This window comes from Hyaena hyaena, unplaced genomic scaffold (assembly GCF_003009895.1).
Source record: "Hyaena hyaena isolate Hyena2069 unplaced genomic scaffold, ASM300989v1 scaffold_130, whole genome shotgun sequence".
NCBI classification, from domain to species: Eukaryota; Metazoa; Chordata; class Mammalia; order Carnivora; family Hyaenidae; genus Hyaena; species Hyaena hyaena.
In genome coordinates, this window is record NW_024080762.1 from 617,502 (window position 1) to 644,309 (window position 26,808).

At 36.0% G+C, this 26,808-nt stretch overlaps 1 protein-coding gene and 1 pseudogene across 3 annotated transcripts in view; both read right to left on the reverse strand.

The window, feature by feature from the left end:
- NEO1 (neogenin 1) overlaps positions 1 to 26,808 on the reverse strand; it is a 242,688-nt gene that overhangs the window by 90,798 nt on the left and 125,082 nt on the right. For all 3 annotated transcript variants that reach the window (XM_039237865.1, XM_039237864.1, XM_039237863.1), the window contains exons 6-7: positions 24,464 to 24,618; positions 22,778 to 22,898 (exon numbers count right to left, since the gene is read on the reverse strand). In XM_039237865.1, the coding sequence (XP_039093796.1) occupies positions 22,778 to 22,898; positions 24,464 to 24,618 (276 nt within the window). The remainder of the gene's footprint in view (positions 1 to 22,777; positions 22,899 to 24,463; positions 24,619 to 26,808) is intronic.
- Positions 16,425 to 16,875, reverse strand: LOC120235502 (annotated as a pseudogene).

Sequence of the window (26,808 nt, forward strand, 5' to 3'; positions counted from 1 at the left end):
TTCTTGATCCATTCATCTGTTGATGGACACTTAGGCTCTTTCCATGTTTTAGCTATTGTGGAGAGTGCTGCTATGAACATTGGGGTACATGTGCTCCTATGCCTCAGCATTTCTGTATCCCTTGGGTAAATTCCTAGCAGTTCTAGCAAAGTAAATTTAAACAAATCCAAGAAAATAGAAACTGTAATCCAAAGAATACATTTGGGAGGAAAGCACAGCATATGAGGAAGAAGGCAGTGAAAGTATGATAAACTTTTTAATTATTTGGTGAGAGAGATCATGGTTAACCCAAAGTGCTGCTAAAATACAAAAACAAAAACAAAACAAAAAAACAACTATGGTAACACTTTTACAGTCTGAAAGTTTTAACGATAACCATTTGATAAATAGAAACAAATTAGGATGGGTCAACAGGACTCAGGATATAAAAACAGTAAGTGTAAAGCTGTCTATAGTCCATAAAATAAGAGAACACCAAAAGTTTGAAAATAAAATATATACCAGGCAATACAATTAAAAAGAAAGCAGGTGGGGCGCCTGGGTGGCTCAGTTGCTTAAGTGTCTTGACTCTTAATTCTGGCTCAGGTGGTGATCTTACAGTTCATGAGATGAAGCCTGGTGCTGGGCTCTGTGCTGGCAGCACATAGCAGAGCCTGCTTGGGATTCCCTATCCCCCTCCCTCCCCGCCTCTCCCTCACTTGTGCACTCTCTCTCTCAAGATAGATAGATAGATAGATAGATAGATAGATAGATAGATAAAGTATAGTAATGTCAATATCCAACAAAACATAGTTGAAGGTAACAAGAATTAATCAGGGCAAAATGAATGTTTCTTGCTGATAAAATGCCACATTTTCTAGATTCTATGATATTCTTTTTTACATTCTAAGATTTCTGAAATCAGGATGCATCTTATCATCTTAGATTTGATGAAACACAGCAATCTACCAGGAAAATAAGTCATGATTCCTAATGCATTAATAACAGCTTCTGAATATACAAAGCAGTAATAGTTAGAAATACAAGAATTGAACAAATTTGCAATCGTATCTTTCTTAGAAATGTATTTTCCTAGAGATTGGCAGACTAAGTAGACAAAAATTAGGTAAGGCTCTAAAGAATTTTACAACACAATTAACAACTTTGAGATCATAGACACTTACAAGCGGTAATATCTAGCAAACATGATACCTGTAGAACTCTCACCAAAAAACTGTATATTACATCACAAAAACAATCTCAAATTCCAATGAAATGAGAAATGTGGTCATCTTCTGGCATTAAAACAGTAGGTTTGAAGAGCATGAAGGTTTAAAATAATTGATATACAAGAAAGGGGAGGAAGTTGACTAGAAAAAACTAATAGGGTTGTCCAGGAGTCTGAGGCCCAACTGAAGTTGGTGCTTATGAATTTATTAATGGTCTTCTAGGATTGTGAGAAAATAACATACTCCAAAATGAAATAATTCAAATCTATGCAAATATCTGAAATGTCCACCAGCACAGTCGTTAAACAGCTAGGCGACTGGTTAGGGGCACAATGCAATGTAAACATAAGCTCACAAAAATACTTTGTCAAGGCTACATATTTTGAGTATTCAAACAATTTCAAAGCAAGGGAATGAAAATTGCATGTGATGATTCCACAGACTTTAGAGCTCTTCCTCTGAGGAACTAAATCCCAAAGGTAGAGAAGAACTAATCTGATATCAGAGGAACGCACTCTATTGGGGAGTTTTAGTAGGCATGTGTTCAGATAAGCAGCCCCTGCAGTGAACTGCTGGTTTAAATAAATGATTTATATAAACAATTGAAGGAAGTTATAAAATAAAATGAACACAAATACTCCTCCCATTCTTGTGTGCAGGAGATATGTTTCAATTTTAAGGAAGTCATCTGACATTTTCCTGACATCAAAGGCATTCATTAAAAAAGGTGTGCCAGATGCTAATGACGCACCTGCCACAGCAGTGAGCCCAGAAAAAAAAGATAGCCTTCTCTCCTTTCATCCTAAATCAAACGGCTGTCTCCTCAATAAGATTATAACATTCCAGAAAAAAGGAAAGACAAAATGAGTAAAGATATTTTTGCTCATTACCCATTTAGACCAATAAAAAGAGAAAACTGACTTTGTTCCAATGCGCTTAATGATTTATATAAACTCTGATCATAACCAGTCTTCCAAGACATAGTGAAGAGATAAAGAGCATTAGCATTTTTTAAGATTCAGATTTAGAAACCCAATTCTAGCAGCTTTTATTTCCTCAGATTGTGTAAAAAGTGATAGAATTCAAGTAGTACCTAATCTGGATCTTCAACCAAGTTCGACAAAAAGCTCCAACTACTCAAATGTGTAAAGGAGTGTAAAGTGAAGAGGAATCCTAAAAATTAGGAGAAAATTGTCATCCAACTAGAATCCAGCTAAAAAGTCTCTCATATTCTTTTTGTCATTTGTTGTTGTCTACAACGCTCAGGTACACAATGTATACGAGGAAACTCAGAGGGTGATTCTGGTGGTGAACAAAGGTCTTTTTTTTTTTTTATACGCATACACACACACACACACATATGAAGACAATATTATACTAGTTATAAGGTAGTAGTAGCATTTAAAATGCTAATACTACAGAAAAATGTAACTCAAATGCATATCAAATTATATCATACTCTTTAATTTCTGGTGCTCTCTTAAGTATGTATCAAATGGGAGATGTTTTCAGCACTAACAACACTATAACCTAAAATGAAAAATACACTGATCCAGCACTGAAATATATGAAATAAAGTCTACAAGCAACCAGACTGTCAGTGATGTCTTTTAGTCCTAAACAATATTCTGCCAACTATGACATTATTGTATAATTTATCATCTCTTAAATATAGCTACCAATTAAAAGATATTCAGACATACTATCTTCCTTCTGGTGTTTTAGCACTGCATAATAGATTCTTTCTTTATAACAAAATAACAGCATTAAATTCAAATTCAAGCTTGCTCTCTGATAATATCTAAATTCATCTTTGTGTCCAGAAAGGTCATTTGCAGAACTTCTATTTAATTGCTTGAGACCAAAAGTCTATAATTGAGGCACTAAGTTATTACCCAGACCTCACAAGTTCTGGCCTCAAAATTCATGACTTTTGTCAAAGATGAAATGTTAAGCATTCAACAAACGAATTATACTTAAATTATATTTCTACCTCTCCAAAGCTCTCTAAAAACAGCACTCATTACAGCACAACTCAACTGTAATGGGGACAAACTTTCTTAATCTAACTAGACTGAGATCATATCTTGGACTTATACAGATAATCTCTACTTGATTTTAGTATGAAACTTAAATCTTCTCCCCCTTACCCTAAATATTCCCCCTCAAAATCACAAAGCTTGTCCTCTCTTCCTTTGTAGGAACATCTATCTAACATTTATTAAATGTTTACCATTGAGGGATAAAAAGAGTTTCTCTTTCCACTGTCAATGCCTAGTGCAGTCTTAAATCTGATATGGCACAGAATTCCAATCAGTACCACAGATTTCCTATTTTCCTCTCTAAACTCACTCAAGACACCTCTGATAGACTAATCCTTGTGTACTACTTGTACACAAAGTGCTACTTTTTTCTGTACCTGAAAATTGTTGGGGTATTTTAGCTACTCAACAAACCCCAATCTTTTTAGCTGGTACTATCTGGCCTATCTGAATTTGGGGATGTATATTCTTATATTCTTACTTTCTGAACACTGGGAAGCTAAGCTGCCCGTATTCTTCAAATGCACTTTGAGCCTTCTTACTTATACATCTGAAATGCCATCCTCTTTCATCTTTGTGTAGCCTGACCAATCTACAGTCCTACTCTTCCTTCTATGTTCAGCTCAAATGCCATATTCTTCAAGGAGCCATCCTTGTCTGTCAAACCGAACAGGAGTCCTTTTTCCCCCATTCAGAATGACAGCAGCACTCTGGCATTTAGCACAGCTGGCACTGCAATTCTTTAGATTCATAATCCCAAATCTCTACCCTCGTACTGTTCACGGCTTTTCAGATTCAATAGACTGGCAATAATTGGAGCAACTGCAGAATATACTGTCCACAGCCGAACAATTTGGAGAGTGAAAAGAAAGCACTTTTGGTAATTATGCTGGGACAACAGACCTCAACAAGGGCTGTCTCAGGCACACCAGATGCATGATCACCCTTGCAAAGTGGTACGCATGACCAGCCTTGTCAATAAGTACAGCAATAGACTCAAAGGAATGAACTTGAAATTAAGAGAATGTGGATGATCTTTGTCTTAAAGACCTTAAATTTGCTAGAGTGGCACAGTGAATTCTGAAACTGAAAACATAGTTATCAGTCCTGACTCTGATGCTAACTAACGATGTGATATAAGGTAAGTCACTTAACTGAGCCTCCAACTCAGCTAAACTGGATTCTAGGATTTTATATTCTCTCTCTTGCTGGCCTATGTGATAGGGTCTCCGCCAGGTAACTAGGAAGCTCTATTTATACACTATACATAATAAAATACTTGTTGGTTTAACAAATTTGCTTTAATATTTTGATAAATTATACCTAACTGCCTTAGCACTTATATGACATGATTCATCTTCCAGGGGTGAAAAGCTATAATAGAAGATATTTGAAGATAAGAAAATATTTGGAGATAGTTGCCAAATACTTTGAGTACCTACTTTTTCTCCAATAGCATTGTCTTCAAGAAATAAAAATTCAAACAGTTTTAAACTATCCTGAACAAAATAAAAATCACTATGTATACAGACCTAATTGCAATATTCCAAATTTAATTTCTAACAGATTTTTTATTTGGCTTTTCAAATACTTATAAAACATTGTCCTTCCCTTCCCATCTTCAGACATTTCCAACCCCATTCCTCAGATTTAAGCACAATTAACAGATTGTTGTGTAGATTTATAAAACTTTCTTACAAGCATATATACATCTACAGTAGACCGTTGAACAACACAGGTTGGAACTGCATGGGTTCACTTATACGTAATTTTTTTCAATAAATATATTGGAAATTATTTTGGAGATTTGTAAATAATTTGAAAAAACTCACAGGTGAACTTCATAGCCTAGAAATATACAAAAAAAATTAAGAAAAAGTTAGTTATGTCCGGATATATAAATTATATGTAAATACTAGCCTATTTTATAATTTACTACCATAAAATACACACAAACTTAAAACACACCAAGTTAAAATTTATTAAAATTTATACACAGACTATATACATGGTGTCACTTGCAGCTGAGAGAACTGTAAACAAATGTACAGACAGTATTAAATTGTAACTGCTGGCGGGGCGTCTGGGTGGCTTAGTCGGTTAAGCGTCCGACTTTCACTTAGGTCATGATCTCGCGATTCGTGGGTTCGAGCCCCGCGTCGGGCTCTGTGCTGACTGCCAGCTCAGAGCCTGGAGCCTATTTCGGAGTCTGTATCTCCCTCTCTCTCTGACCCTCCCCTGCTCACGCTGTCTCTCTCTCTCTCTCCTAGAAATAAATAAAAATATAAAAAAATAAAAATAAAAAATAAATTGTAACTGCTGGGGCACCTGGGTGGTTCAGTCTGTTAAGCCTCCAACTTCGGCTCAGGTCATGATCTCACAGTCTGTGAGTTCGAGCCCCACATCTGAGCCCCACTTCAGGCTCTGGGCTGACAGATCAGAGCCAGGAGCCTCCTTTGGATTCTGTGTCTCTTCTCTCTGCCCCTCCCCTGCTCATGCTCTGTCTCTGTCTCTCAAAGATGAATGTTAAAAAAAAAAAGATGTCATTAGGCTCTCTGCTGTCAGCACAAAGGCCACTTTGGATCCTCTATCCCCCCTCTCTCTACCCCTTCCCTGCTCACATGTGCTCTCTCTCCCTCAAAAATAATAAATTTTTTAAAATATTTAAAAATTTTAATGCCTTAAAAATAGAAAAAAAATAAATTGTAACTACATAAAATTAACTGCAGTACATACTGTACTACTGTAATAATTTAGTAGCCACCTCTTGTTGCCACTGTGGTGAGCTAAGGTATTGCAAGTATCTGCTTGATAAGCTGTGTGAAGCTAATGACGGTTGTATGACATTAATTATCTCTGTGTAAGCAGTCCATTTCTCCAGCAAATTGTGTACTGCAGTAACAAGTCATCTCTCATGGTTCTCACAATCAGTAAAGTTTTTAGGGAGTCAAAAGTTATAGGCAGATTTTTGACCACACCGGAGTTGGTACCCCTAACCCCTGTTCAAAGGTATTACTCAAATATCCTTCTATCTTACCTCTTCTACAAATGAAATCAGACTGTATATACTTTTTTAGAACTTGCTTTAATAATAATATAACTCACAGGGCATCTGGGTGGCTTACATGATTAAGCTTCTGATTTTGGCTCAGGTCATGACCTCACAGTTCGTGAATTTGAGCTCTGTTTGGGCTCTATGCAGACAGCTCAGAGCCTGGAGCCTGCTTCGGATTCTGTGTCTCTCTCTGCTCCTCCCCAGCTTGCACTCTGTCTGTCTCTCTCTCTCTCAGAAATAAATAAAACATTAAAAAATTTTTAAAAAATAAAATTCAGATATTTTTCCATATCTACCTTATATTTTAACAGCTACCTAGTATTCCACTGCATTCATGCTATTTAATCAGCCCCCTTACTAACTGTATTGACTACACTGCTTCCAGATTTATTCTCGTCTAACATAAATATCTTTAAATATTTGGTAGCTATACATGTAAATTATTATAAAGAGTTATTCGATGAAAGCAGATATGAATTCTAAATCATAAAACTGCATTTCAAAAAAATTTCCACTGCTGTCAAGAGCATGAAAACACGTCTCCTCATACTCCAGTCCGATGATAATGGAAAAGGTAAAAAAGAAAGTAAACCTGTAAGTACCAGTATGTCCACAAAATATTGTTCAGTAAAGTCACAGAAAAATATGATTTCACTTCTGCAAATAAAAAGGTTATACATGCATATACACATATCAATATAAAATGTACACACACAGGCTTCTAATGCTCAAGTCTCAACTTACATATCGCATCAGAAAGGCCCTCTCTGTCCATCCTATTTAAAACTCTCAATATACCCTCAATAATTCTTTTTCAGAGCCTAATATTCATTTCCTTTAAAAGGCATAAAATTGATAATTACGTTTTTATTTACTTACTCGATGTCTGTTTATGTGTATAGTACATAAACACTATAAGGGCAGAGAATCATGCCTCCTTGTTGGCTATGTCATCCCCACCACCCAGTGCAGTTGAATATACAATTTTAAATAGTATATAGATTTTGTTCAACAAATACTTGCTAAATAAATACACAATGTTTGCTAACATGGGCTATCTCTTAGGAAGTGGGATTAAGGGAAGGGGTAAAAGATACATTTACTTTTATTTTGGTCAATTATGCATTCTTATTTTGACAATGAACATGGGTTATATTTATTTAAAACTATTTTATGCAAGTTTAGTTTTAAGCAAACCATTTCAGATGCCTTTCAATCCGTTCATATAAGATTTTTTTTCTTGTTTGCAAATTTAAATGATCTAACTGAATATCAAATAGATTATTATTGTCTACTTGAAAAAATTCTCAAACCTTGCTTCATGAAGTTAACCTTTTTTTTTTTTTAAGGTTCACTTATTTTTGCAAGAGAAAAAGAGAAAGTAAGCATAGGAAGGGCGGGGGTGGGGGAGGATCAAAAGCAAGCTCTGTGCTGACAGCAGAGATCCCAATGTAGGGCTTGAACTCATGAACCGTGGGATCATGAGGTGAGTTGAAATTGAGACGCTTAACTGACTGAGCTACCCAGGTGCTCCCATGAAGTTAACCTTCTATTTTCATTTTAATTTAGTTTAATGCTGACTACTAAATTCCCATTCAGTAGCTTTGCCTTTGTACATTCTTTCAAATTACTCTTACGTTAGAGTTGCAGAGTACTTATGATTTACAAAATACTTTACATACACAGTTGACCCTTGAACAACATGGCTTTGAACTGGACTGGTCCACTTACACACAATTTTTTTGTTTTGATAAATACAATATAGTACTGCAAATGTATTTTCTCTTCCTTATTCCTTTCTTTCAAGTAGGCTTCATGCCTGGCACAGAGCCCAATGAGGGGCCTGAACTCAAGACACCAAGATCAAGACCTGAGCTGACATCAAGAGTTAGATGCTCAACTGACTGAGCCATCCAGGTGCCCCTCCTTATTATTTTCTTAACAGATTCTGTCCTCTAACTTACTTTATTGTAAGAATGTAGTCTAAAATACATATAATATATAAAATATGTATTAGCTCACTGTTTACTGGTAAAGGCTTCTAGTCAACATTAGGTTATTACTAGTTAAGTTTTTGGGGGGACAAATTATATGCAGATTTTTGATTGTGCAGAGAGGTCAGTGCCCCTAACCTCCATGTTGTTCAAGGGTCAACTTTATTACTCTTTTGCCCCTCAGAGGTGTGCTGTGCAGATATTACTGTTTATACTTATAGATAAGGAAAATGATACTCAGAGAAATTAGCTACCTCTGCTGTAGTGAGGTTGGGACATGAAGCCAATAATTCAGGTTGTTAGTATGAGATCTGTGTCATTGTACACACTGTGGCAGGTAACTGGCAATGCCTCAATCTTTCTGCAAACAATATATCTATTTTAATACTTAAATAGAAAAAATATTTTGAAATGCATCTTATATTTAATGCATGTATTTCTATAACAGCTGCATTTAACAGAGTATTTGAGTGATAAGGAAGTCAAATAATCTAAATCCTTCATTTTACAGAAAATAAAGAATTTCACTACCTGATCCAATCACTCAGTAAGTTAATGGCAGACAAGAACTAGAACCCACGCATTGATATTAGATGCATTTTCAATCACAGAAAGTTCCTGGACATGGAATTCATGATTAAGAAGTCAAATTTCATCATAGTTGTCTTGAGTTAAAACTTTTCTTAAATGTATAATTACTGCTACAAAAAGGCAAAATAACTGATTAGAATTTCTCCTTTGATTAAAATCAACACCAACTATCATATATCCTAGTGCTTCAGATTTAAAATATTCCACTAATGACTAATGATTTCCTGCTATCTAGCCAACTTTTAATCATGCCAGGCCTTAGTCACTTATTCCACAACTTCTGTTATTCAATATTTACCTTAGATACTACATGGAATTTTTTGCAAATGTTTCTGTCACACATAAAAAAAGAGAAGTTCAATATGTATCTTTATCTACCATGGCCATAATATCCTAGAAGTCATTTAATGAGCTGGTGAAGTATGAATTTCCTTTACTAAAAACAGGCTCATATTACTCCCTTTTCACTAGCCCATCTTCCCTTACTCGAACTAAAACTGCCAAGTATCAGACTTGATATGAATGAATACAGAGAAAAAAACTCTTGTGTTTTTAAGTTTAAATCTTACAAGATAATTTTGGAATCTATTTTTAAATTCAAACTGACAGGAAGAAAGGCTAATAAAAAGTTAATAGACAAAATACATTTTACTTAATTCTTACTACTCTTAGCTGCCATAATTTATAATACCAATGTTTAAAAAAATTATTCAGTAGACAATAAGACATAGAAAATATTTCGGCACAAAATGACAGATACTATTAATTTAACTGGCAGCAAATAAAAATAACAGTTATGAGTAATATTTTTAAAACTACAAGAGACCCTAAAATCAAGAGTTGCTATTCTCAAAATGCATAAAAGTAAATATTAAAAACAGCATTGGGGGGAGGGAGAGAAGAGAGGGAAACAAACCACAGAGACTTTTGAATGATAGAGAACAAACTGTGGGTTGACAGAGGGAGGGAAGAGGGAGATGGGCTAGATGGATGATGGGTACTAAGAAGGGCAGTGGTAGTGATGAGCTCTGGATACTGTATCTAAGTGATGAATCACTGAATTCTACTCCTGAAGCCAATCTTGCACTGTACGATAACCAAAATTTTGAAAAATGTACTCACACACACATGAGATTGAATATTTTAAGAACATTATGTTTGGCATTGACTCATGTTGCATGAGAAATGGAGTAGAATAATGATTACTAGAACTGAAGGCTGGGGGAAATAGGGAAATGTTGGTCAAAAGGTACAAACTTCCACTTACAAAGGAATAAGATCTGGAGCTGTAATATGCAGCAAAGTGACTCTAGTAAACAATACTGTACCGTGTACTTGAAGTTGTAGGAGAGGTGAACTCACCATAGTCTCACCACAATAACAAAATGGCAGTTGTGTGAGGTAGTGAATGTTAACTAACCATACTGTGCTAAACATTTTGCAATATGTACAAATCATCACATTTTACACCTTAAATTTACACAATGTTAAATGTTAATTACATCTCAATAAAGCTGGAGGAAAAAAAAGGAAGGTATGTTTGAAACATATACATTCTCAAATTCTAATTCCCAATTAGAAACTCTGTTTTCTAGTTGTGTTGCATACATGTTTTATATATTATAACTATAATTACAAAGTTTCATTTAACGTTCAAAGGTGACAATTAACTTAAAACCATGCCATCCAAATTATATCAGAGGCCAATCATGGGTGCTCCGAACTATCTTCTTGCAATGAAGCACTAGCCAGCAGGTAGCCAGTCAGCAGCAGAAAATTCCTTCTACAAAAATAAGGCTCAGTCTCAACGATGCCAAATACGTCCAGTATTATTTTTAAACCTGATGCATGAAAGTAAACATCATCATAAGAGATTTCTTTATACTTTCAATAATTTACTCCACAGGGTTTCTGGTACTTAACTGTCTCTCAGATGTCAGCCACAAAGATGTGCTAGCAAACTCTTGTAATTTGTAGTTCTCTCGTTAACAGCTTCTCCCTGCAGTCCGTCACCATGGCACGTCGTTACACACCACGTCTGACATTCTTCTGTTATCCTTATGTTCTTCACTCTCCTGCCCTTCTTCAGCCTTTTCCCACCTACCCCCACTTTGTTCATTTTAAAACTTTTACCCGAAACATACTTCCAGTGACCAAAAATAACTTACGATCACAAACTATCAGGGCTGAACGATTCCTATCATTTATGTCTATGTTCGGCAAACTTCTGTAAGGGATTAAACATTTCAGGCTTGGTGGGACATATGGTCTGTGTTGAAACTACTCATCTCTGCCACTGTAGTGTGGAAACACCTACAGATCAGACACAGACAAACAGTAAACAAGCATGGTTGTATCCCAATAAAGTTTTATTTAGAAAAACAGGAGGTTGGCTGGACTTGGCCTGTGGGCTACTGTTTGCCAACCTCAGTTTTGTCCATCTGCCTTTGAATATCTCTATATCAGTGTTTCCCAAATTGTGCCCTTTAAGATATTAATGAGTCGACTTAAAAAAGACAAAATCTCCATGGTCAAATTTGGGAATGCTACATATTTGCATTCTATTTTACTCTTGGAGATTCACAATGGTAATGAATGTGAAGGGAAACAGGCTCAAAGTAGGCCAGTTTCCATCCTTCCTCGTCCAGGCTGCTCAGAGCTCTAGTACCTGTCCTACCAAATCAGGGATAGCAGTGGGTCTGCTGGTAATTGTTCTGTTCACTTCCTGCAGTACAACCCAACTCTTATGAAGGGAAGTGTTTGTAATTCCAAGACGTTTTTGGCAGAAAGTCCTCAAAATTATGCGTTTGGTGCATTTTCTAAATTTTAGCCATGTATTAAGTTAAAAAAAAAAAAAAACCTTTACTGGTTATAGAAGGAATATATGGTTATTTTAGAAAACTGAAAAATATTAGTATCCAAAGATAACCACTGTTAATGTTTTGGTATGGCGATGTCTACATGTATGTAAACAAATTTTTTAATTAAATTCAGATTATTTGGTATACAGAACTTTGTATTTTACTTCTCTACTTGACATTACATCCAGGGATTTTCCTGGTCATTAAAGAGTGTTCAAAGACACGGTTTTTAATGGCCAAAAAACTTTTCCATCACAATGTTGTACTATAATTATTTTATCTACTTCCACTATTTTGGGACATGTAAGTAATTTCCTATTCTTTCTCTCTTTATCCCTATCCTTTTCCTTTTAAAATACAAATGCTGATATTAACAGTCTTTGTCCAAATCATTGATTTCTTCCTTAGGAAAAGATCCTAAAAGAATAATTAATGGGTTGAGTCAGTAATGTTTAACATATAATTGTCAACATGGTGTTAGTAAACGATGTAACAATTTATATTTCTGCTGAATGCAAGAAAGGCACAGCCCTAATCACACACTGACCAACCATTATAAAGTAATGTTCATTAAAAGATCTTCATTAGGCAAAAATGACATCTCACTGACCTAATCTTCTATCTTTGTTAAGTGAAACATTTGTCATGTTTAGAAATTAACTTATCTTTGCTCTACTGTGAATCGTATGCTTATGTTAGTTGTGTGCCTTATGTGTTCAGAATATTAAACTTCTTCCATCTGTATTCTCTCTTACCTCTTTCATGTAATAGCAAGCGGCAAGACTCTTCTATCATCTTTCAACATTTTTATGGATTCAATTAAAATATTAACTCTATATTTTACTTTTACATTCAGGTAAACACATAATTTAATTCTTTACAAATCACCAATTATCCACGTATCAAGTTGTGTAGGATTCTTTTAATTCACACTGATTTGTGATATCATGTTTTTATACATTCAAATATTATAAAGTGCTATTTCTGCCATATAAATTTCTTTTCCTAGCTTCTTACAGGCCATCATAGTTTTTAAATGATGTACATAAGACTGAGATAAAAGTGAAGATTTTTTATTTTTATTTTTTTAAATGCTTATTTTTTAAAGAGAGAGAGTGTACATGGAGGGGCAGACAGAGGTAGACAGAGGTTCTGAAGTGGGCTCTATGCTGACAGCAGAGTCCAATGGGGGGCTTGAACTCACAATCCACAAAATCATGACCTGAGCCAAAGTTGGACGCTTAACTGACTGGGCCACCCAGGTGCCCCAAAAGAAAAGATTGTTTAAAATCAGCAGGATAGAAGAGGTTCTATAGAAATAATTTAAATAACTGGAATTGGTAAGAAGGAAAAAAATAGTAAGGGAATATATGCTATCTTTTCTTTTTTTTTCTGAAATTTTAAAAATATTTATTTATTTTTGAGACAGAGCATGAGCAGGAAAGGGACAGAGAGAAAGAGAGACACAGAATCTGAGGCAGTCTCCAAGCTCTGAGATGTCAGCACAGAGCCTGACACAGTGTGCGAACTCATGGACTACAAGATCATCACCTGAGCAGAAGTCGGATGCTTAACCAACTGAGCCACCCAGGTGGCCCTCTTTTCTTCTTCTTTTTTTTTTTTTAATGTTTATTTTTGAGATGGAGAGACAGAGACAGAGCACATGCTGGGGAGGGGCAGAGAGAGAAGGAGACACAGAATCCAAAGCAGGCTCCAGCCTCTGAATCCACAAACCATGAGATCATGACCTGAGCTGAAGTCCCACACTTAACCTGACTGAGCCACCCAGGCGCCCCAATAAATGCTATCTCTAAGTAGATTAAATAAGAGGCTAAGATGCAAGTCCACAGAAAACTGTGGTTATTTAAGGTAGAAACAAGAATCAATTTTTGATTAAGAAAATAACACATGGCAAAAAACTTATCCAAAGATTATAGTGATGGTTATCCATGGAGATCTTCAAGACAGTGTGCAAGGATGAACTTTTTAGTTGACTAAGACAATTGTCTGAAAGCAGAGAAATATGACTAGATAATATATGATCACTTATAACGCCATTTACTAATAACAGAGTTAGGGAGTTTTAACTTATAACAGTGTAAAAGACTACCACATAAAAATTAGAGACAAAACATTCTCTTACATACAAGAAAACAAAATATTTAGCAACCTCAATTTATAGCAAGAGTTTGGTTAAAACTCTTAAAAATTTTTTTTCAAAACCAAAGCCTGTTACATTCTTCCTCAACCTCTTTCATGAGCTTCTGACATGAACTGCTCTCTGATTCTAGACTAAAAAAATTTTTTTTAATGTTTTATTTATTTTTGAGAGAGAGAGACAGACAGACAGACAGACAGAGTGAGCAGGGGAGGGTCAGAGAGAGTGAGAGACACAGAATCTGAAGGAGGGTCCAGGCTCTGAGCTAGCTGTCAGCACAGAGCCCGACGCAGGACTCGAACCCACGAACCGTGAGATCATGACCTGAGCTGAAGTCAGACGCTTAACCAATTGAGCCACCCAGGCACAACTGATTCTAGATATTTTTATCTAGTTTTCTATTATCCTAAACTCAACACATCTTAAACTGATGCTTCATCTCCTGACCAAACTGGCTTTATTACTTTCCTTTTCAAATTTATTGGCATAGAGTTGTTTCTAATATTCCCTTATGTCCTCTTAAAGTCTGTTGGATTTGTAACATCCTCCCTTTCATTCCTGGTATTGATAATTTTTTGTTTTTCTTGATCAGTGTGATTAAATATTTCAATTAAATTGATCTTTTCAAAAAAATAGCTGTTAGCTTCATTTACTTTTTGTTTCATTAGTGTTCTTTATCATTTTCTTCTGAATGCTTTAGATTTAATTTGCTTTTTTGTTTAACTTTTACAAGCTTCCTTCAAAATGCTACTTTATCTGCATTCTACAAATTTTTGATAATTAGTATTTTCACCTAGTTAAAAGTATCTTCTAATTTCCTGTGACCTGTTCTCTGACATATGCATTATTTAGAAGGCTGTTTAATTCCCAAATATTTCTGGATTTTCTAGCCTCCATTACTGAGTTTTAGTTTAATGCCATTAAGGTCAAAGAATATACTCTGGATGATTTAAATGCTGTTAAATGTTTTGAGACTTGTTTTAAAACCTAAGCCATTTACATTTAACACAATAATTGATATATAGATTTGAATCTACTATCATGCTAGTTGTTTTTTATTTGTCCATGTGTTCTTTGTTCCTTTTTTCTCTTTTCCTTATTTTAGACTCAGTAATTTTTAAGATTCCATTGTATTTCCATTATTTACTTATTAGCCAAATCTTTCTCTACTTTTTAGTAGTTTCCCTAAGTTTCAGGACATGCATTGCATTTTTAAATTATCACAGTTAACTTCATATAATTTGATATGTAATATAAGGATCTTACAACAGTTTATTTTCAATCCTACTGTACTTTCCTCTGTTTTGTCATGTATTTTAACTTTATAGGCTATAAGCTATTTTTCTTTAAGCCAGAGATCAGCAAACAAGGACCTGTCACCTGTTTTTGCAAATAAAGTTTACTGAAAAGTCAAAGGTGATTTACACAGCTGATTGCATGCTACAAGGGCAGAAGTGAGTAGCTGTGAGACAGTGGCCCATAAAATCTAAAACATTTATTGTCTAGACCTTTACTGAAACGTTGGTAGTCCCTTGTTTGGATAGGAAGTTATTTCGTAGGCTGCTGAAAATAAAGAATTTTATATTTACTTTTCTGTGTTAAACACTCTGGCCTGTTTTGTTTCTTTGTGAAGACGCTGTGAGTTTCTGTCAGGAATCATACCACTTCTACCTAAAGAACTTTAACAATACTTGTCTCACAGGTCTGCTGACAATGAATTTTCTCAGCTTTTGTTCTGAAAAGGTCTTTATTTCACTTTCAGTTTTGAAAGATTTTTGCTTGGTGTATTATTTGAGTTGACTTTCTTTCCTTTTTAGGACTTTATTATTATTTTTTTAATGTTTTATTTATTTTTGAGAGAGAGATAGAGACAGCGTGAGCAGAGGAGGGTCAGAGAGAGAGGGAGATACAGAATTTGAAACAGGCTCCAGGCTCTGAGCTGCGAGCACAGAGCCCGACGCGGGGCTCAAACCCATGAACCGTAAGATCATGACCTGAGCCAAAGTCGAGTGCTTAACCGACTGAGCCACCCAGGCGCCCCTCCTTTTTAGGACTTTAAAAGTGCTGCTCCATTGCCTTCTGGCTTGCACCATTTCTGGTAAAATGTCTGCTGTAATGTTTATTTTTATTTCTCTATGTATTTTTTAGAATTGGCACTATATTTCCTATGTGCAATACAGATTTCCTTATACATCAGGTAAAGAAAGCCATCTCAAATATATCCCTATTCTAAATCTATAATCTGATACCACAGATGAATTGATTAAGGAGCTTCACCATCACCAGGCTTACTCCCCCATAGGATATCCCTCTGGTGAGTTCTGTTTGGGTCCTCCTGTTCTGGCTCTTGCCTCACAGTCACAGTTGAAACCAAGGATTTCAGGGAAAGCACAGAAGCATTATAAACCAGGCAGTCCTAAGAATCAACCAAGTAATATTCTCTCGGAGCAAAGGAATCCTCAGTCCAAATAGTGGATGCACAGTCTATGCAGGCCACGTGACTTTTTTCAAAGATTTTATTAAAGGTATTTACAGACCAATATCCAAACTCCTAGATCCAGCTGCCAAGGAGACCCTGTTGTTCTGTGGGTACTGGGTGCAGCATGGCTGGGAGCGCTGGCTTCCTACTTTTCTGTTCCAAGATGGGAGTGGTGGGTTCATAGTGGGTTCCACAGTGCTCACATGATCAGGCAGGGGCTTTGTGGGGCCAGTCTTACCACTTGGATCCCAGGGAAGCATGATCTTCATCTTGAGGCCCAGCACACTGTGTCGGAGCAGCACATGGCACACAGCAGTGTCAATGTAGTAGGTAACAGGTTTCCCACTGTGAATCATCAGGCCATCTACAAACTTCATGGATTTAGCCCTCTGTCCTCAGACTTTCCCAGACACCATGACATCACAGTCTTTGGACTCACTCTCCATGATCAGCCATAGCACACCATAAGCAGGCCCTCCATACAGCAAGGCATCCTAGGAGTCTGTAACACAGAGACTTCCTGGGCAATAGCACGCAGACCTCTTGTGGCCACCTTTTTAGCATAAAGCTCTATAATGCTTTCAGGGGAGCCAAACCTCTTCTGAACCACAGTGGTCAAGTCCTAGATCCACTGGCCCTTCTCACCAAGAACATTCTGTGTCCTGATAGCCAAGATAATGATTTCAGTCCTGGTTGTTGTTACTGAGACCTCGACTCTGGAGCAGCCATCTTCAGCCAGCTCCCAAGTGAGAAACTTGTTCAGATCAGCTCTGAAGAGGCCATTAGCAACAAATTTCCTCTTCTTAGAAATCTGCACCACCTTCTTGCTACTGCGTGCCACCAAAAGGAAAAAGTCCTCTGTATCTTTTTAAAACTTTCTGGTTGCCTTCAAGACTTCTTCATTATGTTTGGTTTTCAGTAATTTAACTACTTAGGTGTGTCTTCTTTTATTACTACTAACTATTACTACTATTATTATCATTAGCATATGTTGGCTGTCTTAGCTTCGTCTTTGATCTGTGGTATGATCTTGTTTTTTTTTTTTATTTAAAATTTTTGGCCATTATGTGTAGCAACATGGATGGACCTTGAGGGTGTTATGCTTAGCGAAATAAGTCAGGTAGAGAAGGACAAATATCACATGTTTGCACATATAGGAGGATTAGGAGGAACTTAACTGAGGACCATGGGAGAGAAGAAGGGGGGAAATGGTGGGGGAAAGGGAGAGAGGCAAACCATGAGAGACTCTTGAATGCTGAGAAACTGAGGACTGATGGATGTCGGAGGGAGGGGGGAGATAGGCATGGAGGAGGGCACTTGTGGGGATGAGCACTGGGTGTTATATGGAAACCAATTTGACAATAAACTATTTGTAAAAAATAAAAATAAAAAAAATTTTGGCCATTATCTATTTAAGTATTAATTTTTTTTCTGTCTGTTCTTGTTCTCTTTTCTATGTGAGACTCCAATTGTTAAACCATCATATATTTTCCCATTTTAAATACTCTATTCATCCTCTCTTTTTCTTTTATTTCAGTTTAAATAACTTACATTGAACTAGCTTCAAGTTGATGGACTATTTTCTCAGCTGTGTTGAGTCTAATGATCACCCTGAGTAAATGCTTCATCTCTGATACTACTATTTTTAATAATTTCCCTTCCTCTGGTTAGAATGCTTTCACTCTCTGGACAAATGCAAATTTAGTCTCTTCAACCTCTTTATGGTTTCCATCTTTCTGCCAAAAGTCATCCTCTGTTCATTCTAGTTATCTACCTTTCCACTGAATCCTTTAACATACTGATAATAATTAGTTTAATGTCTCTGTCTGATCGTTCCAATACCTGAGCCTCCTTAATTTGATTCTGTTGAATGCTTTATCTCAACAATGGGCCAGTTTTTCCTTGCTCTGTTTATGTCCAATAATTTTTTACTGAATGCTGAACATGGTATACAGAATAGCAGAGACTGAGATAATTATTTATACTTGGAACATGGCATATCTATTCTGTCAAGCCATTAGTGTGGAGGAGTTAATTTACACAGAAATTGAACTTGGTATAGATTTTATTATTGTTTTAGTTACCTTCAGTACACCATAGGTTTCAAATTCTCCTAATGGTGGCCTACCATTATCTTGTGCTTAAGAAAAGAGATGAAGGAGAGTTTTTCTCAATTTACCTGTTTTCCTCTCAGGTTTCTACTCTTTCTACATAAATCTATGACACAGGGATCTCTCTATATTCTTGACCTTCCCCCAGCAGTAGAAAGCTTTTGTCTGTTACTCAGTGGTAGAGCAAGTAGGATTTTCAGTTGTCCTTGTTCAGCCTCAGTATTAGGTAGGTCCTGTGCATCAGAGGGTTCCTCCATCGGGAAGCAGAAGGATTTTGCTTCTAATCTCCCCCCATAAATTTATAAAATAAGGCTTTCTGTCCCTCTTCTATTGGTTTGAGGCTTAAAGGAATTTGAGTAAATGAGAGGGGTGGTGCACCTAACTCCCAGCACCTACAGATGACCTCTTTTTATCTCTTCACTACCAAATGACTGTTCTTTTTTCCTTTTTGATGTTTATTTATTTTTGAGAGAGAGAGACAGAGAGACAGAAAGGGATGAGTGTGAGTCAGGAAAGGGCAGAGAAAGAGGGAGACACAAAATCTGAAGCAGGCTCAAGGCTCCAAGCTATCAGCACGGAGCCTGACATGGGGCTCAAACCCACAAACTGTGAAATCATGACCTAAGCCTGAGTCGGCTTAACCGAGTGAGCCACCCAGGCACCTCCCAAAATGACTTTTCTCAAGTCTCTGACTTGCTGCTAGTCTTCACGATGATTATCTTGTGGAGTCCTGGGGATACGTATTTGTAAGCCTGTGTGAACTCCTCTTTCATCTGTGGCCCTGAGGTATTCCAAACTAGTTCATACTTATTTTTTATCAGTTACAACTTTAGCTGATTTCTTCTTATCTACTTTTACAGCGCCATCTCTTTCACGTCTGCCAAAGTGAAACAATTAATGACCCGTTCTCTGGGGGCAGGGGGGTGTTCAATTTTTCAGAATTTAGCTTACTTGGTAGCACTGCAAGCTCAGCTTTCTGATGGACTCAGAAAAACTACGATTTTGTAAATCATCCAGCTTTTTATTGTAGGTCAGAGTGGGATGGTCTATGTCCACTCTCTATACCTGAGCAGAAGTCCCCTTCTACTTTCTTCACCTTCCTTTTCTATTTTGGAAAGGCATTACCACTCTTCTGGTCGCCCAGAGAAAGCCTGGAAAGTATTTCTGACTTCTCTATAATAATGTTTACTATCCAATCAGTTGATAAAAATCTAGATTAAATAAATCACCAATATCTTTTTTATTAGGATCCTTTCTATTTTTCTAGTATAACTACTTATATGACAATGTGTAACAATATTCCTTCAAGTAGATACCCCCTCCAACCTGTCACCTATTTCTTTTCTTGTGTGTGTGAGATGGTTATATTTTTATTTTTTGGCTTTTCAAGTTTTTATTTTAATGCCAGTTAGTTAAAATAGAGTATTATATTAGTTTCAGATGGACTTCTTCCAAATAAACTTGACTTTATCATCAGACTGCCTTACTACTGTATTGTTTTGACTATTTACAATCAAGGTCATAATCAATCTGATCTTATTCTGCCTTTACAGGCTACCTTCCTACAGGTACAGGTGTTCTACTCTATTTCCATACTGACCCAAGCCCTTCTTTTTAACAGACGGAAATCTTATAACTCAAGGACTACTACAAAGGAGACACTTTCCATGAAAAAATTTTCCTGCTCACATAGACAGAATTCCTCTCTTCCAAACTGTATACTGCTTTGATGCTTTATTTGTACTATAAAAATAACACTTACTATGGACTGGTATTAAATTGTACACAGCTCTTACATCTTGTTACAGTATTATAAACTCCAGAAAGACAGAGATCAGACCTTATAAACTGTTATATTCTCTCTTTTTAGCTTTCCCACATAAATATTTATCTTGCAAATTAAAATAGCAAAATTAGTAACATGACACTTTCTTCCCTATAATCATGCATTCTTAATTCATCCCTGACAAGTTTACTAAAAAATTTTGCCAGCCCAAAAATGCTGCCTGTTTTTGAAATGTTGTCTCAAAAAGGAAAAAACACACACTGCAACTATAATTATCATGCCACCCATTTTCAGAGGAAAATCCAATTAGGTTTAGCTTAGGGACGTCCTAGCAAAGCCAACCATTTATACTAGTAGAGTTAAATCTATAATGGTAATCTCAAACACAAATATACTGAAATCTCTTTATTTATTTATTTATTAGTTCCATGTAAATCATCCCAACAGACTCACAAATTTTACCAAGGAAAACCACTGCCACTAATAAAAAGAAACAAGCCTATCTAACTTCATATGTGGTTTGGTAATCATACTCAAGCACTCTGCCAAGATGGAAAAGTGAGAAGTTTCTACTAAATCACTTTCAATAAATAGGGAAAGGTATAATCACAAATACAGGAAGAAAAAGAACAGTTCTAATATTTTATTCCTTTTTATAATAGTACTCTCAAATGCATTTTCAACAGAGAACATATAAAAATCCTATATGCTATTTTAGTGAAAAGCCATCTTTGCCACTTAGCTTTCCCAACAAGGCTTTATAGCTGGGGCCACACTGGAACCTGAACTTAATCTGACTCAGATACCAGATTACATGTCTAAATTTTTTTTTTTAATGTTTTATTTATTTCTAGGAGAGAGAGACAGCGTGAGCAGGGGAGGGTCAGAGAGAGAGGGAGTCACAGACTGAAACAGGCTCCAGGCTCTGAGCTGGCAGTCAGCACAGAGCCCGACGCGGGGCTCGAACCCACGAACCGCGAGATCATGACCCAAGCGAAAGTCGGACGCTTAACCGACTAAGCCACCCAGGCGCCCCCCAGATTACATGTCTAAAACATTATCTTTTCTATGTACTCTTGACAACTCCACAAAATGGAAAATGCTCTTTGCTAAAACAAATAAACAATACACCCAACAGGTATCCTTATCAATTTGACACAGAACTGTTATCCAACAATTCACCTTCTAGTAATTTATAGTGAGAAAAGAATGACATAAAGAAGTTCAGCACAGCATTGTTCTTAATAGCAAAACATAAGAAACAATTTAAATATTAATAGGGAGTCACTTATACAAAACAAAGTGCATATACACTGCTCAACAATGGAAAATGCTGATAGAGATCTATATATTTGCTGACATAGGAAGTGCATATATACTGCTCAACAATGGAAAATGCTGATAGAGATCTATATATTTGCTGACATAGGAAGATGTCCACAGGATGTTGTTCTAAGAAAATGTGTCCTCCAACCACATACACATCTGTGCAGGCTCATATGTAGTCCTCCTAGAAGGCATGATATGGAGCATGTCCCATCACCAATTTACTGCCTTTCAACTCCAAATTCATACTTGATTGTCTGCTCCGCAAAAATGAAGGTGGTCCATTTATCTACCTTTTCTTTGCAGAGGACACAGGTTTTAAATTTTATCAGTACAGAGCGCTTCTCCCAACACTCCAAACCCTCAGGTGGTTTTGCAGCAGAGAGGCTTCGGTGAGACACCCCCTTGTGACTGGTCTTCTCTAGCATACTAGACACTGGTTTCTGAGCAGGTTTCAACAGCATGACTGCACAGCAATTTCTCTGTTGTCCAGTGAGACACGGGCACAGCCTCTCCAACAAAGTTTAGATTTTAGTTCCTCTCAGACCTACAGTTGTGGTTGCTCTTTGTATCTGCCGTTCTTATATTCACTAGAGTTCTCTTTACTTCTTGCTAGCCAACCCCTTCTTACTCTAATCCCATTATAGTTCATAGTTCTGTATACTAAAGATCATCTGTTCAAATTATTGTTTGGTTTCCCCATTGACTCTCACTGATCTAGGGTAGGGCCTTCTCCCCCTGTTTTTACTTTTCAATGTTGCCTGAACTTACAATAAGCATTTTTTGTGTGTGATAATCAGAAAAGGCAAGTTATTTTTACTTTGGAAAAATTCAATGCAAAATAAACATTACCTTAAGTAAAGTTTTTCTATTTTAACAGACCAGAAATATATTTGTGAGATTAAAATGACTGAAATGTGAAGAACATTTGTTTAAGACTGTAACTACAGCTTTTCTTTTCAACGTTATCCAAAGTTGTGTTTGTAAGCCATTTTAAGCAAAAGAAATTATTTAGACTGTTTTCATTTCATCTTAGCTATGCCATATACTGGCCTTTACAAACTGGTTATTAATCATGAGGTATCCTAGGATAATAGATATTGTGATAGATACTAGGTCCTCAACACAGTCAGTCTCTTTCATTTTACTATTTCAGCCCCTCTTACCATGTTCAAGGATTATCAGTTGGGCTCCAGCTTGTACATTTCCAACATCATTCTCAGCAATGCATTGGTAGAACCCTTCATCTGATTTCACCAGACCCAAAACTTGAAGATTATGCTCCTTCTGAGAATGAAAAACATACATTAAATGTTAGGATTCAACTGATGAACATTAGTTGAAAATCTCAAGAATATGCTCTTTCTGGGGAAGAACAAGTAAAACTGTATGATTCAACTATTAAAATATTATCTATCTGTGTACTTGTTAAGTGACTTTTCTTGACAAGGTACTGATTTAACTGATTAGAACAGGAAACACTAGAACTAATCAATTAAGAACTTAATCCTTATGGAATGTAATATCCACAATGTTTGCAAACCTACACCTTCACCTGGAAAGGTACCTGACATACAATACCATGTGACCACAACAAAAGTCTGAATTTGTGAATTCAAGGCACTTCCTTAAAATTATCTCTAGTATCATTAGATCTAACAGATTAGACTACAATAAGTTATATGAGGCCACATATATACGGCTTCCCTTAAATTATAAAGTAATATAAATGCCAAATATTGTTATTATTAATAAGGTTTTAAGATTTTTAAGAATACTGTGAAAATAAGAGTAAAAAAATGCCAATTTAGCTGTAACACACTGCTTTTTAATTAAATACTTGTGAATTACTTTTTGTAACATACAAGATTATGTACTTCAAAATAGAAAATATATTCTTACTAGGAATGAATCACTAATGTGAGAAATTTATAATAAGACTTTACATCATTAACAACCATAATTACTTCTGATTATTTCTATGAATATCATATATGCACTTTAAGATATGAATCCTTATTACCAAAACCTAGATATTTTTATTACTAGGATTAAAATAATGATAATTATAATAGTAGACAATATTTATAAGCATTTAACCCTATATAAAAAACAAAAAGCAATTAATGGTTCAGTATTCTTAAATAGATTTAACGCTATTTACTTCTTAAGAATCTTTATATCTATTGTCACAACCTTGGGTCATGCTTATTCTGAAGGGCTCGAGCATCAGTATATATGAAGGACAGACTTCTGCCCCTTGAACAGAACTATGAAGACAGCAGGTGCACACATGGGATAATCATTACCAAGAAAACAGTGACAGCTGTGTTTAAGAGTGCTAGCATGATTGAGCAGGAATACCAGACTTCTGACCAAGACATCTGGATGTTGGGCTTAGTTCAACTACTGACTTACTATGTGATCTACGTAAACTATCTAACATGTCGAGGCTCAGCTTTCTTATCAGTCAGTGAAGAGATTACATTCTGTGCATATTTTTTTTATCTTCATCTGCAATACATAAACTGGCATGTGGAAGACAACAGATCTCTTAGTGACTGCATTTAAAAACACGTAACAGGCAACTGGGTGGCTTAGTTGGTTAAGTGACCAACTCAGCTTCAGGTCATGATCTCACAGTTCATGAGTTCGAGCCCTGCACTGGGCTCTGTGCTGGCAGCTCAGAGCCTGGAGCCTGCTTCAGATTCTGTGTCTCTTCCCCTTACTCTCTTCCCCCTCTTGAGCTCTGTCTCGCTCTGTCTCTTTCTCAAAAATGAACATTAAAAAATTAAAAAAGAAAAAAGACATGTAAAGGTTTCAGAGATTAATGTCCTCTGAAAAATACTTACTACAATCTTAAAGTAATCACTCGGGATAACCACATCCCCATTCTTGACCCACTTCACGGTTGGAGTCGGTTTCCCAGTCACTTCACATTCGAATATGATATCCATGGACTCATGAGCATATATATTCATAGGCTGTTTCAGGAATTCTGGTTGGACTTTAAAATAGAAAGAAAATTAGGATATTAATAAAAATAGCTAGCTATTCATATTTTAAGCAATTTTTTAAAATTACAGAATTCACAGTATTTTTACTTATTATTTGAGGCTTTCACATAGTTTTACAAAAGCATGTAACAAATATATATTTAAGATATATGCTGGAAAACAATATCTTTAAGAATTGCATTTTGATACAATTAACTGGAAGAATAATTGTAATTTATGAGTTGATAAATATTCACTAAATTGACTATATTGAAGGAATTGATAATATGAATATCCTAAGCTGTCTAAAAATGAGTATTAAAAAGACTACTTCCCTAACATTTATACCATTTCAGAAGAACCATAACAAAATTTTGAAGAAACTGAGAAAAATGACATTATTTTTCTTGTCAATCATCTGAGTAACAACAACCCCCCCCCGAAAACAAAAAAGGAAGACAAATGTCATATGAGAGGCTAAGGCCTCAACCTATATAAGAATAGTTCACTCATGTAACATCCCTCATTGCATGACATAGTTTTTAAGGGTGGGAGAGCATGACAGGATCTTTGGCGGAAAAGCTAAGTATATTTGAAAAAGTCTGAACATTCCAGTCTCTCTCTCCCTGCTCTAAGGTTGTAAGTCAATGACTTATAAATAACAGAGTAAGACTCTGAATTAGAAGGACAGGAATAGATCATTTAGTCCAACCTCCAACCTAACGCTGTAATTTCCTATACAACATCCTTAACAAGGGGTCTTATTAATCCTTATTTCAAAATTTCGACTGATAAGCCTCCCTGAGGCAGTAAGTGCCACTGTAGGCTAGTTCTATTTAAAAAAGCAACAATGACAACAGCAGTTGTTTGTTTGTTTTGGTTATTTTTTAACACTTGAGCTAAAATGTGGTTAGCATGTTGGGATTTCAATTGGGATTGTTAAATTTGTGGCAATTTGACATCTTAACTATATCGAGTCTTCTTTTCCCTGAATTTGATTACCTCTCCCATTTATTTACTTCTGTGGTTTCTCTCACCATTGTTTCCTAGTTTTTAATATACAAATCTTGTTCACACTTTATTAGGTGTTTCCCTAAGTATTTTGGTGCTACTTTTTTCATACTTATTTGTTTTTTAATTTCCAACTGTTCACTGCTAATAATGTAGAGGTGAAGTGATTTATGTATATAACTTTTTATCCTATGCTCATGCTAAACTCACTCATTAGTTCTAGTTGCTTTTTATAGACAATTAGGGGATTATCTACATAAAGAATCACATTGTCTGTGAATAGAGACAAATGTATTTCTTCCTTTCCAATCTGCTTTGGTCTTTTTTTCATTTTCTGGCCTACTCCACTGGCTAGAGGGCTAGACTGGGGCAGGTCCTAGAAAGAAGTGCAGACAAGCTTCATAATTTGGGTTAATGAAGAGAAAGAGTACATCAAGTAGGCAGAACCCCAGAAATTGGCAGGAGCCAAGGCTGGAAAGAAAGCATAATCTTAAGAGGCAACTTCCTGCTCATTATCAGTCAGACCCATGGTACCCCAGCAGGTAACTTTCCACACAGTAGGTCAGGTCTGTGGAATCTGGAAGATCTCCTGTGGATCAGCTTGGCTCGTGACTGTGTTCTCTGGCAGCAATTATACTCTCTCCAAGGTATGAATTGCAACCACAGACAGTGATGCCCTTTTCCAAGTCTGTGTGCTTTTTAGATTCTCCCCTTTTGCCCTAGAGGTAGTACCTTCTATATTCCTTAGAGTCCTACTTTTTTTTTTTTAGTAGTGAAAACACTTATACTAGTCAATAATTCTTTATATTAATATTTCCTTGTTCAAATTCCTGGTGTGATTCTTGGCTGCTGGCTGGACCCAGGCTAATACACTAATATACTAATAGTAGTCTCATATACACTGCCAATATTTCTTCCCAGTTTTTCTTTCATCTTTTAACTTAAGGCACCTGTTGCTCTACCCAAGTTTTCAATTTGTATGTGGTAAAATTTATCAGTTCTCCATTTTTTGGCATCTACATTTTATTATTCTTGCTCCAAAGGTTTTCCCTGCCTCCACACTATAAAAATATTCACTCACAATTTCTTCTAGTATGTCTGTGAAACAATCTGGACTTCACCAAATATCCAGGTTTACATTTTTCTAAATGGCAACCTCAGTAATCCCCAAAAGAATACCTGATTTGAAA